Genomic DNA, 22711 nt, shown 5'->3' with positions numbered 1-22711 from the left:
TGGGTTGGGTCTTTTAACTTTGATTTTCGTTTTCTTGGTATACCATCTTGCGACTGTTTATGTTTCACTGCTATATATTGCGCCTGGGTGGTGGAACTCTCGGAAATTGTACACAGCTTATTCCCAATATATCAATTCTTAGGTTGCAAGAAATTGTTTTGTCCGAGTCGGGTGACTTTAAACCTATATCACACGGGGAGATCGTAATATCTGCTCGTTTGCTTGTAACGAACCTCAAACATTGATTGGTAGATATACATAATGCCCATGACCCTAATCGAACGTAACCTTCTTTCCAGAGAAAGCAGCTGTCGTCTGCTCCTTGGCTTTCCGCTTTGCCTCCCAAGAGGGATGCAACGGGCCCTCATCTTTAGGCGGACCACCTTTAGGCTTGCCACCAGAATGCTGCCCAGAGTGAGGCCCAGCAGGACCATCTCTCTGAGGCCGCACAGGCCCACTGCCGAAACCACCACGTCTGCCTCCTCTCCCTCCTCTCCCACCTCGCGAACCGTCAGTTGCACCGCGCTTCGTATCCCAACCATTATCTCTACCACCATACTTCGCAGCCAGCTGTTCCTGCTTGATATGGTTTGCAGTAGCTCCAAACTTCTTCTCCCACAGAGCCCGACGCGCCTGCTGACCCATTCGGTTCTTACGAACAGGCTTCTTACCGGAATCTTCCTCATCAGTAGCTTCTTCCGAGCCAGACCAGTAACCGCCATTCATTAGAGACGGCAGGAACGTCGTGGTTGTCAAAGCTTCAGTAGAACCCTTGGTTCCTTTTGCTTTCTTAGGTGGCGGGGAGTCCGCAGAGAAGGATGGTGATGGGGAGCGAGAGATAGAGTCAGAGATATCGTCTGCGGCGAGGTCTTCCTCGTCGCCAGATTCCGAATCCGCTTCAGAGTCTGATCCCGGTCCAAGTCGCGCGTTAAATTGTGAAAGGTCTTCGTCCCCGGATTCTTCTGAGCCGGAGATATCCATGTCGTTCGCGGGGCGGGAGACCTGCTCGCCGCGTCGGGGTTTTGTCGTCGCTGTCTCTGATTCAGACTCCGATCCGCTGGTTTCCTTCCGTGCCTTCTTTGCTGGTGCATCCTTCTTGCTGGCCTCTTTTGTTGCCTCGCTAGACGGCGCCTCGTCGATTCGAAGTAATTTCCGAATGCCCGCCATAATCCCGGGCATTTCCTTCTGCACTGGAGTGGATTTGAATAGTCGTGCTAGGATATTGGCTTCGGCGGTGCTCTTCGGTCCATCCTGGGAGACTTTCTTGACGGCCTGGAACTCCCCGAATGTCCGTGTTTCTGCGATCCGTTTCGTTCTGATAAGTTGCTTGAACAGGTATCGCTCGGATGTGACATGGTAATCGAGACCCTGTTGAAACGAATATTAGCAATCGAACTCCTGGGCCAGGACCCTCCGCAAAGCCGTGTAGCTGTCCACAGTAGCAATAACTACAAACCTTTAAAGTCTCGATTTCTTCCTTTAGTCGTGCCAACGCCTTATCGTCCTTTTGCTGCTTCGCTGTCTTCTCTCGCCGACTGAGCTTTTGTCGCTCAAAGCCGCGCGATGTCTTGAGACCACGCATGATCATCAGTACGCCGTTCTCGAACATTTGCGTCAACCGGGTGCCGTGAATGGACATTTTGCGGGTGTCGCTGGACCGCGCGGGGCCGCTGACTTCTTCGAGCTTGCGCTTGGGCATTTTTTCGATGGTGGGAGTGTATGGAGATGTGTGGTATTCAGATAATCGAGTCAAAGAGTTTATGGCTCGTTGAACAAAAAAACAGTGGGCAGTTTCGAGGGTCGTGTTGATCGTCGGATGTTGGTGTAGCTTAATTTTTTTTTTCTTGGGCGGACCCCCGATGCCAAGACAGACGCTTGCAATGGCCATCGCGAATCAATCGGTTTGATATCTGGTTCAGGCTATATTTTTGTACGTACATTCCAATTATGAAGAAAATAAGACGTTTAGTCCGAGTCATGGTAGGTTAACTTTATGATTGAACTCACGCAAATTAACCGCTACGTGCACTACATTGCTGGATATATTGCTTGGACCAAAAAAAAGACCATCGATTAACACTGACGGATATGTACATACAAACATGGCAAAGAAAATGATACGCATACAGGCCCTCTCTATTTCTTTTCTTCCTCCTTCTCCTCCGGCTTGGGGGTCGGAAGCTTGAACTATAGTTGAACAGGTCAGGATATTGTCTTTTAGTAACGGGGAGAATATGACTTACGGATTCGGGAGTGCGGTCTTCACCAGCACCCACCGGCTCCCAGGCAGTAGAGCCGCTCTCGAAGTTGCGGAAGGCCTGGGTGAGCTCAAGGGGCTCAATAACAATGCGCTTCTTCTCTTCGTCGTAACGCAGCTCAGTATAACCGGTCAAGGGGAAGTCCTTGCGCAGTGGGTGGCCGTCGAAGCCGTAATCGGTCATGATGCGGCGCAGATCAGGGTGTCCGGAGAAGAACACACCGAACATGTCGTACACCTCACGCTCGTACCACAGAGCACCCTCGAAGAGACCAGTCACACTGGGCACGGGGGTGGCCTCATCCGCGTAGGTCTTGACACGGATACGGGAGTTGTGGCGAACGCTGAGCAGGTTGTAGACGACTTCAAAGCGCTGGTCGCGGGTGGGGAAGTCGACACCCGTGATATCGGAGATCTGGGTGAACTCGGCAGCAGTGTGGTTCTTGAGGAAGCTCATCACGGGAACAACACCGGCGGGAGCGGTGTAAACGGTGAGCTCATCCTTCCAGACTGTGAACTGCTGGATGTATTTGGGCAGACAAGACATAACGTACTGCCCATAAGCGTGGAGGCTGTCGGCCATGGGCTGGTACTTGTCGGTAGGGTTGACCACGGGGGCACGTAGAGGTCCCGAGGCTGGCAAAACAGGGTTCGGTTAGCTCAATTGTATTCTATCTATCGGCTGGTTCATTGCACATACGCGGGCGCTGCGCCTGGCGCATGTTCTGAGGTTCCGGGCCCGGTGCTGTCGAGGCCTTGGGGGCACACTGAAGGGAGGCGGAGGAAAAGGTGCGGGCGGTCATGGACCTCGTGGCAGATGCCACAGAGCGTCCAGAACCCAGGCGCATCAAAGAGCGTGCGGAGGCCATTGTGTAGAGGGAGCAATGGCAGATGCAACGGGAGGAGGGGACGGAGGCACGTAAGTCGGATTGTGAAGGTTTAGAGTGGTCGAGCACTTTTGGTCACGTGTTGGGCACACGCTAAACTAAATCGGGCAATGCCAGCAAAATGAAGCCGCGCTTCACAATTTCCTTCCTTCTTCTCCCCGTTCACCCTCTTCTATCAATCATCTCCACCCTTTCTTTTGCCCTCTCTTATTCTCGCTCCTCCTCAAGCATCTAATCGCCGTTCGTCTTTCTGCACTTTACACCGCAGCGTATTTCTTTTATTTTCACAGTTTCTCATCCGATTTAATCAGGTATCGGCGTTTGAGATCTCGTGTCCCTCTCCGGTTGTCACCGTATTCCCCGCAACCATGTCCAGTCTTTCATTGATCGACTCAGTCATCGATGACGATGACGAGTTCTGGTACGTCTTGACGCTCATTCAACCCGCGCGATCTGTATACTAATCACCCCACAGCCCCCTGTGCATTGAAGAGTTCGATCTCTCCGATAAGAACTTTAAACCGTGTCCTTGTGGATATCAGGTAAGTTCTGATCATAGCCCTTGATGCGACCCTGTCACTACTCGATTTGTTGTGACGGGACAGATCGCTCGTCTTTGTCTCTTTATCCCAGACCTAACATGTGATCTTTTTTTTAGATTTGCCAATTCTGCTACAATAACATTAAAACGCAGAATGAAGAAGGACGATGCCCCAACTGTCGGCGCGGATACGACGAAAGTACCATCCAGTACAAGATTCCTGACGTTGAGGAGTGAGTCGACCCATACTCTGTGATATTCGCCACATCCCAACTAACCTACTGTGTTTAGATTCAAGGCAGATTTGGCACTGAAACACCGCAAGGCGGCTGCTGCGAAAAAGAAGGAAGCCGAAAAGCGTGAAATCGAGGCTTCCAGTCGGAAGAACTTGGCCGGTGTCCGTGTTGTCCAAAAGAACTTAGTCTACGTTATCGGCCTCAACCCTACGATCCGAGATGAAAATCAACTCCTTCAAACGCTCCGTGGACGGGAATATTTCGGTCAATATGGCGAGATTGAGAAGATCGTGGTCAGCAAGGCTAAGCCCGGCGGCAACCCTAACCAGGGAATTGGTGTTTACGTGACTTTCTCACGTAAAGCCGATGCTGCGATGTGCATCAATGCCGTGGACGGGTCTGGAAATGGCGATCGAGTGCTCAGGGCGCAATACGGAACAACTAAATATTGCTCCTCCTTCCTTCGCAATGAGCAGTGCAATAACCGGAACTGCACTTTCTTGCACGAGACTGGAGAGGACAGTGACAGTTACAGCCGCCAGGACCTTTCATCTATGAACACGATTTCCACCCAACGCCCAAATCTCCCACCTACCCCCTCTCACGTGAGGTCCGCTCAACCCATCGCCCATCCTATGCGCCGGCAACCGAGCAAGGATGACTCGATCAGCAGTCGCACCGGCATACCAGATGGCCCGGCTCTGCCATCAACCGCCAGTTGGGCTAACAAAGATGTTGCTATTCATCGAACAAGGAGGACTAGTCTCACTGGCAGCCAAGCCTCCATTAATAGCCCACGACCCGCTAGTGTCAATGTTGCGACCCCGGTTGAAGAACCGAAGCGAGCAGAGAAGCCATCTCCGATTTCCCAAGAAGCCCCGCAATCAATCTCCCAGGTTGATCCTCAATCTCCCGCCCCGCAACCACGTCCTCGCCGTGCTCCCCAACCTCCGAAGCTGCCATCTCCATTTGACAATTTGCTCAAGGATATCAACTCTCCGGATTTCAGGTTCTCCTTCAGCACGGCCGAATTGAGTGCGGAAGAGGTCAAGTTAATCAAGGATTACCCATCCTTCATCGATCCATATGGTGGCGTCAAGCGCAGAGCAATGCGCGAAAAAGTCGAACAGGAGCGTCTCAGCCGCGAGCACGAGTTGCTCCAATCTGTTGCAGCCGAGGAAGATAGCCGTGAAGCTGGTAGCCTCCAGCTAGGTGGTGAGCCAGAGGAAGCAAATCCCCCGCGCAATCGCCAGAGCCGGGAGTCTCACGGTGCTATCCAGCCGCCTTCGCAGCAGGATACTGCAGACAACTCAACTGTTGGATCTCCTGTCTCTGCCACTAGCCATCAATTCCAAGGCTTGAACCTCGCTGGACGAAGCTTGACTCCCTTGCAGCAACAACAGTTGATGCTACTCAAGTCCGCAGGTAATCAACAAGCTGGTCTGGCTGACCCTCTCAGTTCTGCCGCTCTGGATCAAGCCGCCCAAGTCCGCCAAGGCCTTGTACAGAATCAGATGGCACAGTTCAATGCGCTACAGGCAGCACAGAGCCGACAGTCTTCCCGATTCTCCTTTACGAATGAGGTCGGATCTAAGAATATGCCTAACGCACGCATGTTGGGCCAAATGCAATCTTCATCTCCCAACCCTCTTTCTGCCCCAAGCCCTCAACACGGTCTTGCAGCAGGCGGTTTCTATGCCAGTGGTGTGCAGGGTCCCCCGCCAGGATTGAAGACGGCTGGTACCCCTCCGATTAGTGGAGGTGGAATGTTCGCACAAGGACATGGTTTCACCTCTGGGCTTGGTGGTAATGGAGGAAAGCAAGATCCGACTCCCGAGCTAATGCGCGAACTACTGCGTGGACGAACTGGTACGAATGTTGGTGGTGTACAGGGCCAAGAGGCAGCTAAGCGTGAGTTCATGTTCCCTTTTCTTCAACAGCACAATACCCCGCCCCCCATGACTCCTGTCAATGGCCTTCTCAGCTCCTTCTATGGGCCCCAAGCTGGCGTAATGCCTGATTCCGGTGGCCCACAGAAGCAGAAGAAGAAGGGAAAGAAGCACAGACACGCTAACACTTCCTCCGGTGGAGGTGGTGTAGTAGATCTTGCGGACCCGAGCATTTTGCAGGCGAGAATGCATCAAGTCGGTGCGAATGCTACTGCTGGGCAGGCGTTGTACGGGAGTCAGGGTCAAGGTGGGTACAACCCCTCGATGGTGTATGGTGGTGGCATCAGTCGGTGGTGAATCCCCATGGTTTCCCTTTAACCTCTTGTTCCCGTGATTTGATTTCCTACATTTTCCTCGCTTCTTCGCTATGACCTTCCCTTGATGGGCCTGAATTATCCTGATGACATGATATCAATTCCCTTTCTTTTTCCCCCTCGACATGGAGGCCTTGCATTTGTTGTTCCTGTTTTATTCGCGGTCAAACTGGCAGCTCTGATTTATGCGATGGCTGGACGTTCACCTGGCGTACTAGGGTCCTTCCCCTGCCTCCTTCAATTGCTATTTATTTCTTGCATGTTTTCTCTGGCTCTTTCCAGGTGTCTTCGCATTTCATGGACATACAGGCGTGTGTTCCGGGCTTCCTTTGTATTCGGCGGCTGTGTATTCCCTTTCTACTTTTTTTGGTTTTTTTTTTTTTTGCATCCGGACTTCCATTATATGATCTGCTGTGTCTTGAAGACCACGGGTGTTTATTATGGATTAATGTACGTTAAGATCTCCCTACCCTGATACCACAAGCCGAAAAGGGTCTTATTCGAAATCAGTTTCCTCACAGCCGCCGATTACATAGACGCCCTGTCCTACACTGTTCCTGGTCCGGGAGATGCCCATCATGTAATTACCTCGTGGTCTTTTTTGTATCTTCGCTTAGTCGTGCTGCTGCTGCTTAGTCCTTACCATCGTCTGAAGCGATTTCGATCTGATTTTTATATCGCCCTCATCTGACCACTCACATCGCCACATTTTGCTTTCTTGGACATCCGCTGACTCAATGCTCTAGTAAATGAGGACTTCCCTCCTCTTGGAGATCAATCCAAGGATCGACGACCTGTTGACAGCTTTGGGTTTTTGAAGTCTCAGTTACCTGGCGAGTCAGCCGCTCGAGCTGGAACTCCGACCCTGCCACCTGGACTACCTTTACCCCATGCTCATCCCTCGTCCTCTGTCTTCCAGGAACACAGTTCCTCTAAACCTTCGTCTCCTGCCCCGATTCTCCCACCTGGATTGACGCCTAGCATTTCGCGACTAAACAGCCCATCGCAGAGCCGTATTGACAGCCCCTCTCGTCTTTTAAGTCCTGAGCTCACCGTGGGTGGACCTTTGACATCAAGCCGCGTGAAGGACGCTTCTCAAATCTCCTTTGGATCGCCCGTGCAAAAGTCCGCGAGCAAGCCTCGTACCCAACGCAAGAGCGAGTTCAACATTGGAGCAGATTTCAAAGATTCTCCTGCAAAGGCTACACACCAGTCGCAACCGAGTCCTGCCACTACAAAATGCAGCCCACTCGATTTTGGCTCCCCGCTACCCCTATCCGTCAAGACTGAGCAGGTTCCACCTCCTGGCTCTGTCTCCGTAATCGGGTCGCGACCTGACACCCCCCAAACCATCGCATCCCGTCTTTCTGACTCCCCTGCTACCCGTCAGCCTCGTATTCTGCGTGTGGTAGAAACCCCAAAGCCAGAAACTCCTCCCATTGTCACCGCACCCTCTGTGCCTGCTTCTGTTACTGAAGGTACCAAGTCCCGCTCTAGGAGACAAAGCATCTCGTCAACCAGCATCCCAGACACTCCTGCTGATATGGGATGGGAAGCTGATTACTATCCTTCCACCTCTGCCTCTCGTGCCAATTCCCCTCCTGCTTCTACTCGTATCGGCTCTGCCCCCGTTCGCTCCATGACCAAGAGCCAGGCCAAGAAGGAGCGAAAGCAGAAGGCGAAGGAGGCCGAGGCTAAGAAGGTCGAAACTGCGCCTGTAAATGAGGAGCCTGTTCAAGCGCCTATCATGGGGCGAAAACGCAAGACCAAGAAGGCCCCCGCAGCCACTGTGAACACAACTGATGCACCCGCCGCTAGTGCCCCCGAAAAAACGAGCCCTGTGAAACCAGCCAGCGTTTCTCCAGTCAAAGCCGAACCCAAGGTGGAAATTACTACGAAGAAAGTGAAAGCTAAGGAGATCAAGCCTGTCAGAGAGCCTACTCCTCCCCCTGTCGAAGAGCCACCTGTTCAGAAGGAAATACCCGTAGAGCCATGGCGTTCAAACAATACAGTTGGACAGCTGGTCAAGGACTCCGAGGCTCTTGGAAGGGCAATCAAAGATCTTTTCGTGGAACGAACCAAGCCCCTTCATGAGTTGCTCGCTGAGATGCACAAGTCCGGCGAACTTGACCTCAACAAAAGTTCCCTCTTCAACCCTAGCAACCTTAGCCAGCGCACCGACATGAAGTGCACTGCAGAGGACTACGATTATCTCCAATGTCCCAACGAGTTGACCGAGGAGGATCGGAAGACTCTGCTTCGTGGAGAGCCCGTTCGAATTGGCGATGATTTCCTCAAGACTCGATGCCTCATCACGCCCCGTGGTTGTGTCCTGCGCCACCTCGAGCCAGAAGAGGAGGAGCGGTACCTTGAGCTGGAGAAGAACATGGCCGGTGTCTCCGATCCTTTCATGATTGGAGACGACGCAAGCAATCCCAGTGGAGGTCTGGAAGCACTTTTCGCGAACCCAGAAAAGTTCAACATCTGCTGGGTTGACGACATGCCCACTCGCCTGGGTGCCACGTCCCCATCCTCTTCTCTTGAGGCGGCGGAATCCGTGATCCCACCTAACGTCCTCTCGGCCATGGAGGCAGACAGCACCCGCAACCACGACTGGGCCGTTGCTAACTCTGCAGAATTTCTCAACACCACCCCTGCTGCTGTTCGCTCCTTTGCTGCAGTTACTGCGCAGCACATGCTGGGCAACCCGGGCATGGTCGGTACCAACCCAACCCTCGACGACGTTGCCGGCTTGACCAACGAGGAACTGAAGGATCTCTCCGGTCGTTCTCAGAAAGACCTCGAGCTTACCCGGAAAGAAATGGATTCACTGGACAAGAAGTTCGCAGCTTTGCTTCGACGCAACAAGAAGCTTCAGCAGCAGGCATTGAACTTTGCTGCTGGGTCGGAACTGTAGTCAGCCATTGACTCTATCTTGGATCGGAGCTGTCAGACCTTTTCGCAACCGCATATTCCTAGGCGGACTTGGAATTTCTATGCGTGTACATATGGATTTGCGTGATCCCCCGGATGGTGGTATTTCACGGCGCTCTAGTCCATTCTGTATCATTATCTATGTTAGCCTGAATGAATCATTGTAAACATTATGTTTGTCTACGTAGTCCTAGTAATCTAATTTCCAACACACCTTCTAGGCCTAACCTCAATGCTATACTTGAGACGCGATGAGCAAACAATTTTTGAATTTAAGAAACCCCTCGACATCAAGTGAACATGGAAACATTCCCGACATTGACTGTTACTAGGTCTTGGGTGTGATATATATTGCACCCAAATTTGCTTGTGAATGCATCAAATCCGAGGAATGGCCCGCTCGCTAAATTGCAGCTATTGTAAGAAACACATTTGAATTCCGACTTCCACCGGCTAACAAGACTCAGAACACTCATATCTACAGATCAAGGGGGAATATGCCAAGAGATCAATTACCGACTCCGCCAGGGCTAGATGTCCTAACTTCTACATTCCTCTACTCCGTACATTTCAATCAAGTCCAGACATTTAATGAGCACTCATTGTTGGTATCACACGATGCCTATTTGGTTATCCAGGGCGAATGAATCATTTGCATCGTGTCCAAGGTGCCTGACCCTTGAAACATGTGGCTGATTGGGGTCATCTTTAGGTCTCTTGTTACTTTCAATTTGGAAACAATAGGGATTGAGGCTGATATTTGACTCTGCTGTCGCTGTCCGATCCCTTCCTTCCCATAGAATATTATTTCCCCAAGTCTCTCGGCATGTATAAAGTGTGCATTGCTCGCTCAGTATACCTTACCCTCAGTCTTTTTGTTCTTTCCTTTTCCTTGCACTCATTTCCATATCATTGCCCCTCCCCCCGGGTGCTATATTCATTGTATACTTCCTCACGTTCAACCTAACATATACAACGATGTTCCTATTACTTCCTATCATAGCGACCGTGCTTACCCTGGCCTCAACCGTCATATCAACCGGCCTACTAATACCACTATACGCCTGGCCCGGCATAGATGCATGGAATACAATCTACGACTCAATCGCAGCCCACCCCTCAATCCCATTCTTCCTAATCATCAACCCATCCACGGGTCCCGGCGACACAGAATACCCAGAAGAAGTCTTCATAACCGCCATCGCGAAGCTAAACAGCTATTCCAACGCCAACGTACTGGGCTACATACACACAAAACAAGGCACACGATCCAGCCCCGAAGTCGAAAGGGACATCGCTACCTACGCCAAATGGGCCACCTACACAGGGAGAAATATCCGTCTCTCCGGCATCTTCTTCGACGAGGCAGCCAACGGTGAAGATCCAAGCAAGCTCGCCTATTTCGAGAACTTGTCGAGAATGTCTAAAATCAGCGGCTTGAGTACTATCATCTTCAACCCTGGCGTCAAGCTTGCGGCTGATGTTGCTAAGTGGTTTGCGGCGGCGGACTTTATTGTCGAGTATGAGAATACCTATGCTAATTGGGTGGATTTGGCTCCTGATGAACATTTCTCGATGCCTGGTCATTATGAAAAAAGTGCTGTTATTTTGAATCAGACGCCTGGGGACGCCGATGTTGATCATGTTGTTCGGTTGGCGAAGGATATGGGGCTAGGTGCGATTTATCTGGCTTCGGATGATAATTATATGAGTCTCTCTACTGTGCCTAAGGTTGCTGTTGCTGTTGCTCAAAGCAGAAGTGCCAGGCGGAGGTGGTACAGTCAATATTAGAGCTGAATATAACTATGTTTAGGTCTTTTCTCGTTCGTATGTTATTACCACGTGTCGAGTGCTTCTATACACCTTGTTCTTGGCTTTAGATGTAGAAACAGTAATAGACCTCGTAGACCAATACAGTCGGAATATCCATTAAGCATCACGACAAAAATTCCTTTCTCTGAACATATCTGGAATCTATATAAATATAGCTCTGGTATTTAATATAACGCTCTAACTCCCCCAGGGTCGTATATATTTTTTTGCAGAGACAAACCCTCTCAATCCAAACCATTAATCCCATCCTTATACGGCCGCACATCATATTCATCAGGATAAGTCTCCAAGATGCGCTTAAGCTCCGCCATCTGCTCCCTCTGCTCCTCAGTAATCTCTTCATAAACATCCGTAAAAGCATCTCTAAGTGAAGGCTTCTTCTCATTCTCCGCTTCACCAAACTCCTTCAACACCGCCTTCCGCATCGCATCTCGCGTCTCCTTCTCCTGATCCTCACTCCAAATCCCCTGATTCTCAAGCCACTTCCGCAGCCGAATAATCGGATTATCCCGACGTTTCCAATCTTCAACCTCAACGCGCGCACGATACGCAAAGCTGTCGTCGCTGGTACTATGATGCGAGACACGGTAGCTCATGGCTTCGATCAGTACAGGCCGGCCGCCGTCACTTAAGGCAAGTCGACGCGCCTCTTTCATTGCTTCGTTTACGGCGAAGACGTCGTTGCCGTCTACGCGGATCGTGTCAATGCCGTATCCCACGCCGCGACTGGCGATGCCATCGCCTCGGTACTGCTCTAGCGTTGGGGTTGAGATTGCGTAGCCGTTGTTTCGGCATATAAAGACGACCGGGCAGGACCTTGTTGCGGCGATGTTCAGTGCGGCGTGGAAGTCGCCTTCGCTGGCGGCTCCTTCGCCGAAATAGCAGGCTACAATGCGTGGGTCCCGGTTTGGGTTTTGGAGGTCTTGGAGTTTCAGGGCGTAGGCTGCCCCCGCAGCTTGAGGGATTTGTGTGGCTAATGGTGATGAGATTGTGTGCTATTGGGGGTGTCATATTAGGAAAGGTATATTGTGGGAGCGAGGAGGTAGGGGTGCTGACCATGCGAGGGTAGTTTTGCCCGTAGTGGACTGGCATATTTCGACCACGGCCTGTATCGTTGCAATTGGCGAAGAGCTGGCTCATGAAGTTCTTTAGGGTGAATCCACGTTGCTGGAATACACCGGCTTCGCGGTATTGTGCAAATACCACATCATCTGGCGTTAATGCTGCGGCCGATCCAACTGTGATGCCTTCTTCGCCGGCGGAAACCTACAGGTAGTCGGTTAGATTAGCCATGTTCTTCCCACTCTTCCCTTTTATAAATCGAACATACCATGTAAAAACTTAAGCGACCCTGCCGTTGTGCCTCGAACATGACCACGTCCATAACGCTTACTGCACGCCAAATGTCAGGTACTTGATATCACATCAAGCGTGGGGTAACTAACCCGAAAGCATATTTTTGTACCACGTCAAGACCTCCTCATTTGTAACATTGGGTGCTGGTCTCGTCTTATCAACCTGGTAACCGTCCGAGTCCATCACTCGGTAGGTAGGGATAGCGGGCAGATCCGAGGCTTTGAGGAAGGCCATCTCCGAGGTGAACTTGCTGTTCACAGCCCCGGGGAATCGAACGCTAAATGGATCAACATCTTGTCAGTGTTTCCCCTCCCCAAAAAAAAAACATTGTCCTTGGGGCGCTCACCTGTCTGACCCCGGCCGCTGCGAGATGGAGCTACTCCACCTCCGTGCGGGGACGATGCGCGCTGTATTTATGGGCTGGCTGCGAAGGCCATTTCGAGTCAGAAGCTTTAGAGACATTTTGGTCTCTCTTGTTATCGACATTGTAGATTTAGTTTGTTTCAATGGGAGAAATGTGCGAGATTGGATGTTTGAGTGTTAAATCTGGGGAGTGCGGAGAGCGGTTGGCGTCGGCCTTTCAACGTCACCGCGGCCAACCGAGTATCCGATGCGGGGAAGAGAAATAGACACATTTGAACATAGCAACATCCCAATTGATTGTATTCTCTGTATTCTCTGTGTTCTCTGTACTCTTATTCCATCTCTAGAATGAATCTCAAAATATCACACACCTCAAAATCCCCCAAGCGTTGTAATTCAAATCCAACGCGAATCACATCCTGCATTGAGACAGGGATAGAGAGAGTGCCAATACGTTCCTCTTCCACCCATTCATATTCGAACTCGTTGTGACGGATTGCAACGATGTCGGCAGATTCATCATAGATCACAAAGTTGAGTTTGATGATGACTTTCTTCAGATCCCCACCTCAATGACTCCACCTCCTCGATAATGTGGTCGCCCTGGAGTCCAAGACCAGTCTTGTTGAGGACTATGCGCTCCACGGCATCGCGGATGGTCACATCAGTGTTGAGAACTGGGCCTGTTGGAATATTCCACCATTGATATGTGGCTTCGCCGGTGGCTCGCTTCAGAAGTAGGACGGCGTACTCCCCGTTCTCTTTGTACCGGAAAACTGCTACGTTGATGCGCCATTGTATGCCCGGTTCTAGGTCCGCAACTCTGCCGCCAATGCCTAGGGATACCATGGCTAGATGGATAAATTTGATTTGAGAAGATGAAGATGCAGTTAATTGGTGGGAAGTTGAAGTTACACCAAGGGCAATATATAAATACCGTTTGCTGTTTTGCTTGCTATGTTGGCTTTCAAAACGGTCTCATTGTCTCATTTTCTAAGGTGTGTATAACATGGGTTGAAGCCACCAATAAAAGGGAAATATCTTAAAAAGAATATCCGAGACAAATACTGACAATTCTACTAACAATTCTACTCAGAAAATCCACTAGGACAATTACTGGAAAATGCATCCTGAGGTCATTGAATATGATGACATTGGTGCCTGCACTAGGCTTCGGCTCCACTATTTGATGGAGACGATGACATAGTTGGAGCTTTCTCGATACCTTCGACTTTTGATTTTGATTTCTTTCTTCAATCCTCTGTACATTTAATCGAATAATCATGTATGAATCCGATCAATTCCGCGAGGTATTAAATACCGATATCAGAACTCCCATCCCGCAGGCACTCGTAGCCCGGATCACATCCCTGCCACCATTTATCCCTATACAAGGTGTCACCAACTTTCGCGATGTAAGCCATGATGGCAACAGGCTACGCCCGGGATTTGTTTATCGGTCTGGAAACTTGTCCGACATCTGGGGACCGGGGAAATCGGTCATCGCAACCCAATTGGGAATCACCACTATCTTCGACCTCCGGAATGAAGCCGAGCGACGAAAAGCCCCGGCACCTTCTATCACGGGAGTCGAGACGATATGGGTACCTTACGGAGCTCAACCGGCGACTTTAAATCTCCGCGATTTTGCGGGCCCGGACAAGGGCGCTGCAGGGTTTGTGAAGATGTACTTCGGGGTCCTTGAAGCGGCTGCCCCATGTTTCACTGAGGTATTCAAACATATCAGAGATAACCCGGACGATCCGTTTATTGTTCATTGCTCCGGTATGTTCTACTTGTTTCACCTTGCTCTAGTCGCGTGTAAATCTCTCATTCATAGTAGATCGATGCTAACCATAAATCCCATCCACAGCTGGGAAAGATCGCACAGGTGTCTTCGCCGCTCTTATCCTCCTCTTGATCAATCGACCTCATGACGACATTATCAACGATTACATCCTCACTCGAGTTGTACTGGAAAGCGCCCGGGAGAACCTCATGCAAGCATTTGCGGTAAATTCGGGAGGCGGTGGAGTCGACGTGAGTCAGTTGACTCCCGAGGGACTGGGTATGCTCGAACTGTGTGGTGTTCGAGCTACTTCCATAGAGGCTTTCCTGGTATCATTTGAGAGCACTTATAAAAATGGCGCTGAGGGATATCTCATTGATGGGCTTGGATTTACACAGAGTGATGTATCGATAATGCGCAAGAACCTGACAGCGGATCAACTGCAGACATCTGTACAAATATAAACAAGCATGTATAGAGTACATATGTATAATAGGAAAATAGACAGCACTTCAAGTTTGAGACTTTTGCTAATAAACATTTGATGAATGATCCTAGAATGTCATTAGAGTAGCCATGTCCTGTCTCATGGGCCAACCACTCTTCTACCAGACTGGAAACTTCTCAAGGGCTGTATCGAGGGTGCCAAATGTTAAAGATGGGATTGGCACATTCGCGGATAGAACGTTTCATGGAAGTGCTGTCTCATGGCGGGAATGTTTAACATGTTTTCATTGCTGCTTGGAATCCAGTGGCTGATTCCCTTGATCGCATCTCCAGGCAAGGAGGGGAGGGAACCATGGAGTCAAAGTGTGGATAGAGAGAGATATATATATAGAGAGAGAGAAAGGGGGAAAGACTAATCTAGGTAAGGAGCAAAGGTCCCATCTGCCTAGGCAGAAAGAACAAATATATTTTGTGAAAAAAACACAGCCTAAAAGGTACATATTTCTTGGACATATGTATTTCTCAATAACATACCTAAGCAAATAGTATGTACTATTCTAGGGAATATACGATTGAATACATAGATCAACATATTATACCCTTGGACCCCGCGCTAAGAAATTAAGCCTCGAATTCCCTAACTTTCTGTATACAACACGGTTACTTTGTAGCTCCAATACTGCAGTCCATACATAGGTAACCTTTGGTCTAGAACCGGAATTCGTACCTTAGCGCTGCCACCGTTACTTTTTCCTCGCGAGGGGTTACTGAGGGGTGCTGAGGGCTACATGCCTGTGGGGCACCAGTCTATTTCACCTCCGAAGAACACCGTGATTGATATAGTATTTTGATTGCAGATCATCTACTTGTTTCTCCGGAATTTCGCCACCGGTATCAGATCTAGGGAGATAAATAGGGCTTACATAGTACTGAAACCCCGCAATCTCGCATCTCAGCATAGTTTGGGATTAGGACGCTATGCATCTTTGGAATCACCTCGTACTAGCAGTGCTTCCATCAATTCTGTCAATAACTCTGGGGCAGAATGTTTTGGATTTGAGCGGTGATAGATGGACTGTTAGTAGCAAGGCGCTGAATGTTAGCGTCCCTGGCCGTGTCCCGTCGCAGGCGCATTTGGATCTTCTTGCTGCGAATATTATTGGCAAGTCCTCTTTGATTGGAAACATTGACCGATCTAACAAAATAAAAAACAGATGAACCGTTAGTTGAAGCGCGTTTCTCCGGTAATGGCTCTATACTAACCCGAATCATGTCGAAGCTACTATGGTTTGAATGACTTCAACTTGCGTTGGATTGTAGACAGTAATTGGACCTATACAAGTAAACCAATCAAGGGATTGTCTGTGCCCTTCGCTGTGCCAATTTGGATTCTTACTGACTCTTCACAGGTCGCGCAACTCCAAGTCCTCCTGGCTCGTGTTTAATGGGCTTGACACCTTTACAACAATCAGGTTCTGCGGTAATTTGATAGGAACTACGGATAATCAGTTCCGGCAGTATACATTTGACATTTCCGATACCCTGAAACATTGCAAGGGCCTCCCAACAGTCTCTCTCGATTTTGGAAGTGCCACTAAGATCCAAAATGCAATTGCCGCTGATCCAAACTCCCCCAGTAAGTATTCAACAACCGGACAAGACACTATGTCTGACGATATCCCCAGAGTGGCCTACTGGTGTTCAGCAAACCTATGAATTCCCTAACCGCTGGTTTACTCGCAAGGAACAGTCTGACTTTGGCTGGGATTGGGGTCCAGCGTTTTCGCCTGCTGGTCCATGGCAGAATATCTACCTGGTGCAGTCTGAGAAAGAGGAAGATTTATATGTTCTAAACACTGGATTTGACATCTATCGAAAGGGTCAGATCAATCACCTTGCTCCCGATCAGAGTCAGCCCTGGGTTGTGAATGCAAGTATTGACTACCTCGGCTCCCCACCTACCCATCCATCTATGTCCATCGAGATCAAGGATATCGAGTCGGGCAAAGTACTGAAGTCCGGATCACTCGACAACGTCGTTGTATCTGGAAAAACCATCAGCGGTACTACTATAGTTGATGCAGTAAGTATTCATTAATGGGATAAGAGATTATGTCTGACAATGTCTCCAGGCAGCGCCGAATCTCTGGTGGCCCACAGGCATGGGCAAGCAAAGCATGTACAACGTTACAGCCACTATCCAGAATAAAGAACAGAGCCTCGCCAGCGTAACCAAACGCACTGCCTTCCGTACTATTTTCCTGGACCGATCCAATATCACCGACGGCCAGTTGGCGCAGGGTATCGCGCCTGGGGCGAATTGGCATTTCGAAGTGAATGGCCACGAGTTCTACGCGAAGGGCTCGAACCTCATTCCACCGGATGCTTTCTGGCCGCGAGTCACGGAGGCCAAGATGAAACGACTCTTTGATGCCGTTGTCGCTGGAAATCAGAATATGCTCCGAGTCTGGGCTTCAGGTGTTTACCTTCCCGACTTCATATACGATCTCGCCGACGAACGTGGAGTGTTACTGTGGAGCGAGTTCCAATTCGGTGATGCTTTGTATCCCACGGACCAATCGTTCCTTGACAATGTTGCTGCCGAGATCGTCTACAATGTGAGGCGGGTCAATCATCATCCATCCTTAGCTTTGTGGGCTGGTGGAAATGAGCTTGAAAACTTGGAGCTACCAACCGCTAAGAAAGCGGATCCTGCGTCCTACGCCCACGTGCTTGGCGATTATGAGCATCTGTTCATCTCCCTGATTCTTCCATTGGTTTACGAGAACTCGCGATCAATTTCGTACATGCCCAGTAGCACTAACAACGGTTTCCTGGAAGTTGATCTGTCTGCCCCAGTTCCTATGATAGAGCGTTACGAAAATGGCTCAGCAGACGGCTATTATTATGGTAATACAGACTACTACAATTATGATAGCAGTGGGGCGTTCAACTCCGCTGACTACCCCGTCGGCCGCTTCGCCAACGAATTCGGCTACCACAGCATGCCGAGTCTGCAAACATGGCAGCAAGCTGTGGACAAGAAAGACCTCCACTTCAACAGCAGTACTATCATGCTTAGAAACCACCACTACCCAGCAAGCAGCCCAGACACCCACAACTACAGTAACTCATCTAAGGGCATGGCCGAAATGACCATAGCAGTAGAGACATACTACCCGATCCCCGACAAGCAAGACTCCGTCGCCAACTTCAGTTCCTGGTGCCATGCAACCCAGCTGTTCCAAGCAGACATGTACAAGTCCGAAATCCAGTTCTATCGTCGCGGGAGCGGAATGCCAGAGCGCCAGCTCGGATCCCTGTACTGGCAACTCGAAGATATCTGGCAGGCTCCGACATGGGCTGGAATCGAGTATGACGGCCGTTGGAAGGTCCTCCACTATGTCGCCCGCGACATCTTCCAGCCCGTTATCGTCTCGCCATTCTGGAACTATACGACGGGTGATTTGTCTATCTATGTGACATCGGACCTCTGGGAGACTATTGGGGGAACGGTGAATCTTACCTGGACGGACTTGTCTGGCAAGCCAATCCACGGGAACGCAGGTACTCCCTTGACAAAACATTTCTCTGTTGGAGCACTCAATACCACCAATATTTACGAAACTAATGTGGCAAAGCTGTCTCTGCCTGATACGAAGGATGCCGTCCTGGTTATTGATCTCACTGCTCAGGGTCATCTCCCAAATGCCGAAAGCAAGGCTTTAACTACATTCATACACCGGAACCAGTTTACGCCCGTCTTCCCTAAGGAGCTGGCGCTGAAAAACCCGAAACTCAAACTGTCTCATGATGGAAAGACTGGCGCATTCACAGTCGAGGCTCAGAGTGCTGTCTCGCTATATACATGGCTTGACTATCCTGCTAGTGTGGTGGGATACTTTGAGGATAACTCGTTCTCTTTACTTCCCGGTGAGAAACGGACCCTGAAGTTCATTGTGCAGAAGGATGAGACTGGGGGTAAGTGGGTGGATGGTGTTACCGTGCGCAGTCTGTGGGATCAGACTACGAAGAATTGATGAGTGTACACATTGCATGTAATTTCTTCTATTAGCTATGTTTCGTGGTGTTTCTTTGTATCTAGCAAATATCTGCCTCACTCCTCGATAGTAAACTCCGGTCTTAACATCATTGATCCCCGGATTCTTGGGCCTATTATTCATATGCGGAAATCAGGGAATTGTGCACAGATTGACAAATATGGTTGACTGCCCTTGCTCCTACGACACTGACAAGTTCTTCATAAGAATATTTGCATTTCGTATACAACGCGTGCGTTATATCTGTCTATCCGACTAATACTACCAAACCCGCATCCCCATTTACTTACTGTTGTAAATAGCCGTGGCATTACTGAAGAACGTATCAAATGCCCCATCACCGGTAATTGGGGTAATTGACTTAGGAAGGTCCTCACCATCAGTATTACGGTCATCAACAGTCTTAGCCTTCGTCTTCTCAACCCACTCCTTAGCAGAGCTGAACTCAGCATCTGCCGTAATCTGATCCCCGTCATCGAGGGCCTCGAGCATAGAAATCAAGCACTGACAGGCTTTCGCCCACTGCCTAGCAACAGTCGCCCAGGGCGCCACGTCTGTAGCGAAGGCCTTGGTAGCCATTTTAGGGAGAACATCAGGGATGGTGATGATGAGCGCGAGGCGATCTTTCAACGCCTTAGTTCCGTCACTGGTGCCGGCTTTGCGAGCAGCCCAGAAAGCCGCAATATCCTTGGTAAGACTGGGCGCATTGACTTCGGGAGTTTGGTATGGCCAGTTCTGGTTGAGGTCGGCGAATGCAATGAGTGCATTGTGGACGGCTTTATCACTACCCGACAGCTCCCATAAGCTTGCATCCATGGACTTGGTGGCGTCGTACGACGGCCCGTTCCACGTATAGTCGCCGTAGTTGGCGAGCGCGGCCATAGAGGCATATGGCTGGTTCATTGGGTTTGAGGTGAAGCCAAGAAGATGCCTGTATAGCTCGGCAGCACGCTTGGTGAGCGGGTTAAGGAATAGGCGATCGCGGTTGCCATCGTTGACCGGGAAGTTGTCCCATAGGAACAAGTTTTCGGTGACATAGCTCGCGTCGGCTGTCACGACGCTATCAACTGTGATATCGTCGCTGAAGACTCCTTCGCCGGTCCACTGAACGCGAATCTTCTTGTTTAGCTTGGTGCCGAATTCTGTTTTATACGGGGATGCTGCACTGCCGGCATAGTTGGTCGGGACGGTTTCGAGATTTTCGAGGTCGTTCGGCTCAATGTATTCGTTCTGAACACGGTTTAGGTAGAAGGCCTGGGCATCGGCAATCCATTCATCGTTCTCTGTTTCGGGCCACTTCTCCTTGTCGGCATCGCAATGGAATTTGAAAGCGATATCATCAAGAGCAATGTAGAAGCTGCTGACACCGAAGTCGCGTAGCTGGTTAAACTTGGCGACAGTAGCGTTGAAGTCATCGTCGGACGAGTAGCATACATCTAAGCCCGGGGAAAGAGCATAGGTGAAGTCGACATGGTTGGTATTTGCAGTCTCAACAAGCTCCTTGAGCTGGGTAAGCTCGTCGCCACTATATAGCGTGCGCCATTTGGCGCGGAGAAGTGGATCATCCTTGGGTGTGTACACATAAGTGTTCATCTTGTGCTTTCCATAGAAAATAAACTGGTCAAGACGTGCCTGATGAGACCAGGGGACACCGTAGAAACCTTCAATCGAGCCACGGATAGACATGAGCGGCCAGTCGCGCACTTTCACACCGGGGACATGGTCAACGTCGAGAAGTTGACGAAGAGTCTGTGCCGCATAGAAAGCGCCACGCTCGTCGACACCATTGAGTACAATGCTTGGCTTATGCTCATACTGGCCACATGCAAAAACATAGCCGTCGGCGTCGAGTCCATTCGCAGAGTTTCCAGCAAGAGCCTTGGCAGCAGCGACAGCGACGCCAGCTCCCGCTTCTGTACCAATGAAGATCTGTGTGCCCTTGTCGCTGGCCTTGGAGGCGAGAATGACTTTACCACCGGCAGCAGCCACGACTTCCTTGACCGTGGAGATCGTGGCCGAGTCCTTGAAATCGTCGGTCATGAGGGTTACATCACCCTTGAGCGATACTTTTCCGCCTGTTAATGTGATCTCTTGAGGAGTGGGCCACACCGCGGGGCCTCCGTCATCACGGCCAGCGAGGTCGTTAGCAATGGGTGCAGCGTTGACTGGCCCAAGCGTGGCAAGGGCGACAACAAAAGCCCAAAGGCAGGTGATGGAGTGTAAGTTGAACATTGTGTGAAGAAATAACATGTTCCATGGCATGGTTTATATACTAAGGAAGGTGGGGGTTTACAGCCCCCCTGCCCCGAGGTGTTTATTGATAACCTTCCAAGATTGGAAGTGACGGGTACCACGATCGGTTACATCATGGCGAGGAGAGTGCAGTATAACCGCTAGAAAAGGTACCATTGGGGTTTGATTTGGTTTGATTAATTTCTTAGGTCGTATGCAGCCGGTATCCTAAAACGGCAATTTAGAACAGGATATTCTAAGTGTCCTAGAAGATAATATCTACAGCGAATTGTGCTCCCAGGTAGTAATGTTCGGAGATGATGGTGTTCTCCGGTAGTAATACTCTGCCATAACAGAGCAGCAGAAAGTGCAGGAACCTGCGCGGCATCGATCAGTTCGAACTGCTAGGGGTCATTTTGGCAAACTGGCATGGTCTCGGTAACTCACCACTTCCCCCGCTCGTAATTTGGCGCGTCTATCACAATATATAATATATTATAGCGAGGGAAGTGGAGGCAGTTGCTCAATATTCGCCGATGTCGCTGATGGTTGATTGGGTGGACATTGACTTAGCCTGTGGACGAGTACTACCTTGCAGATCGGCTGGTATCAATGCTCTCATCAAGCCACATTGACGGGATAATTTAGATATCTAGGCGAAATACGCTTAAGCCCTTGAAGCCCCCCCAAAGCTTCTCTGGACTGTAACGTTACACTACTTAGATTGCGGGGTAAAGGAGATAAACATAAGAAGAATTGAGATAGATTCGTCATATATCGGGTGCAACAATAATGATCTTGCCATATATTTCAAGCGAGCAAGGGTAGCACATGGCTCATCTTAATAGCACTGTCTGCCTATACAGCAAGTATGAACCTCAAACTTGGATCAAACTTCCGAATATTATCCGATTTTGGCACCTGTGCACAAAGATTCAGATATATTAATACCACGAACAGTCGCTCATACTACCTCTACCCTTGACATAGTTCTTCAATGATATGACCTATTTGGCCTGAAATGATAGTGACCTTATATTTAAATGGTTATTTCCGTTCCTAGTGTCGTAGCTAGAAGGTGGAAATATCTAGCCCCTGGAAATAGCCGTATAGCTGTCAGAAAGGTTTCTTTCGGCTAAAACATGTATGATATCGCAAGAAGAGACTTGGAACCTCCAGTTTTTACATTCCTATATCCTAGAGCGAACGGTCATTGAAGCTTAAACTTTCGTCGGCAACCAATTTTTATTGCGATATCCCCTTGGCCCGATTGGTAGTGCCCGAATTGTAACTAGGCACAGCGTTCCAGCCTGGCAAATGTCGGTTTTAGAAACCTGATCATTATGCGAGACTACGTGTTTTCTAGTTGAAGAATGTGTTTGTAGCCCTTCTCTTTGTTCAGTAGTAGGTTCTCGTGGCCGGAGCTATATATCATTGCATGTGCACGTGACGCAGTTGTTGTTAATCAGAGCTACTGCCTCTTCTAGCTATAAGCCAGATCTTCTTCTACCA

At 49.8% G+C, this 22711-nt stretch overlaps 9 protein-coding genes across 9 annotated transcripts; 4 read left to right on the top strand and 5 right to left on the bottom strand.

Moving 5' to 3' along the window:
- Positions 1 to 273: 273 nt before the first annotated feature.
- Positions 274 to 1699, bottom strand: N7537_006728 (BUD22 family protein; the record flags this gene model as incomplete). The annotated part of the gene is made up of 2 exons (XM_056897785.1): positions 274 to 1368; positions 1457 to 1699. 2 exons carry the CDS (start codon positions 1697 to 1699, stop codon positions 274 to 276), a joined length of 1338 nt encoding a protein of 445 aa, XP_056753570.1.
- Positions 1700 to 2041: 342 nt separating this feature from the next.
- On the bottom strand, positions 2042 to 3164 carry N7537_006727 (complex I 30 kDa subunit family protein). Its single transcript, XM_056897784.1, has 3 exons — positions 2958 to 3164; positions 2244 to 2893; positions 2042 to 2187 (listed from the first exon to the last, which is right to left on the bottom strand). The coding sequence occupies exons 1-3, from the start codon at positions 3124 to 3126 to the stop codon at positions 2137 to 2139; spliced, it is 870 nt and encodes a 289-aa protein (XP_056753569.1). The 5' UTR covers positions 3127 to 3164; the 3' UTR covers positions 2042 to 2136.
- A 311-nt stretch (positions 3165 to 3475) lies between these two features.
- Positions 3476 to 9101, top strand: N7537_006726 (CCR4-NOT core ubiquitin-protein ligase subunit MOT2; the record flags this gene model as incomplete). The annotated part of the gene is made up of 5 exons (XM_056897783.1): positions 3476 to 3565; positions 3620 to 3686; positions 3803 to 3918; positions 3977 to 6156; positions 6931 to 9101. Exons 1-5 carry the CDS (start codon positions 3513 to 3515, stop codon positions 9099 to 9101), a joined length of 4587 nt encoding a protein of 1528 aa, XP_056753568.1. The 5' UTR covers positions 3476 to 3512.
- Positions 9102 to 10096: 995 nt separating this feature from the next.
- N7537_006725 (spherulation-specific family 4 protein) lies at positions 10097 to 10909 on the top strand (the record flags this gene model as incomplete). Its single annotated transcript, XM_056897782.1, has 1 exon — positions 10097 to 10909. The coding sequence occupies one exon, from the start codon at positions 10097 to 10099 to the stop codon at positions 10907 to 10909; it is 813 nt and encodes a 270-aa protein (XP_056753567.1).
- Positions 10910 to 11175: 266 nt separating this feature from the next.
- Positions 11176 to 12769, bottom strand: N7537_006724 (thiamine pyrophosphate-dependent dehydrogenase E1 component subunit alpha; the record flags this gene model as incomplete). The annotated part of the gene is made up of 5 exons (XM_056897781.1): positions 11176 to 11946; positions 12008 to 12217; positions 12282 to 12343; positions 12397 to 12584; positions 12654 to 12769. The coding sequence occupies 5 exons, from the start codon at positions 12767 to 12769 to the stop codon at positions 11176 to 11178; spliced, it is 1347 nt and encodes a 448-aa protein (XP_056753566.1).
- Positions 12770 to 13189: 420 nt separating this feature from the next.
- N7537_006723 (uncharacterized protein) lies at positions 13190 to 13519 on the bottom strand (the record flags this gene model as incomplete). The annotated part of the gene is made up of 1 exon (XM_056897780.1): positions 13190 to 13519. The coding sequence occupies one exon, from the start codon at positions 13517 to 13519 to the stop codon at positions 13190 to 13192; it is 330 nt and encodes a 109-aa protein (XP_056753565.1).
- A 434-nt stretch (positions 13520 to 13953) lies between these two features.
- Positions 13954 to 14923, top strand: N7537_006722 (tyrosine-protein phosphatase; the record flags this gene model as incomplete). Its single annotated transcript, XM_056897779.1, has 2 exons — positions 13954 to 14455; positions 14544 to 14923. 2 exons carry the CDS (start codon positions 13954 to 13956, stop codon positions 14921 to 14923), a joined length of 882 nt encoding a protein of 293 aa, XP_056753564.1.
- A 961-nt stretch (positions 14924 to 15884) lies between these two features.
- On the top strand, positions 15885 to 18946 carry N7537_006721 (uncharacterized protein; the record flags this gene model as incomplete). Its single annotated transcript, XM_056897778.1, has 6 exons — positions 15885 to 16068; positions 16121 to 16127; positions 16186 to 16266; positions 16316 to 16542; positions 16592 to 16989; positions 17039 to 18946. The coding sequence occupies 6 exons, from the start codon at positions 15885 to 15887 to the stop codon at positions 18944 to 18946; spliced, it is 2805 nt and encodes a 934-aa protein (XP_056753563.1).
- A 303-nt stretch (positions 18947 to 19249) lies between these two features.
- N7537_006720 (uncharacterized protein) lies at positions 19250 to 21199 on the bottom strand (the record flags this gene model as incomplete). The annotated part of the gene is made up of 1 exon (XM_056897777.1): positions 19250 to 21199. The coding sequence occupies one exon, from the start codon at positions 21197 to 21199 to the stop codon at positions 19250 to 19252; it is 1950 nt and encodes a 649-aa protein (XP_056753562.1).
- Positions 21200 to 22711: the final 1512 nt, after the last annotated feature.

The sequence above is a fragment of the Penicillium hordei genome (genome assembly GCF_028827395.1).
Source record: "Penicillium hordei strain IBT 12815 chromosome Unknown utg000003l_segment0_segment0, whole genome shotgun sequence".
NCBI lineage: Eukaryota > Fungi > Ascomycota > Eurotiomycetes > Eurotiales > Aspergillaceae > Penicillium > Penicillium hordei.
The sequence above is the reverse complement of the archived record's forward strand: the minus strand, read 5'-3'. Positions and strand labels throughout refer to the sequence as shown.

Coding starts and splice junctions, on each gene's coding strand:
- N7537_006727 (XM_056897784.1), bottom strand. CDS start 3,126: ATGGCCTCCGCACGCTCTTTGATGCGCCTGGGTTCTGGACGCTCTGTG. Junction 2,894..2,957: donor GCGCCAGGCGCAGCGCCCGC/GTATGTGCAATG, acceptor CTGTTTTGCCAG/CCTCGGGACCTCTACGTGCC. Junction 2,188..2,243: donor AAGACCGCACTCCCGAATCC/GTAAGTCATATT, acceptor GTTCAACTATAG/TTCAAGCTTCCGACCCCCAA.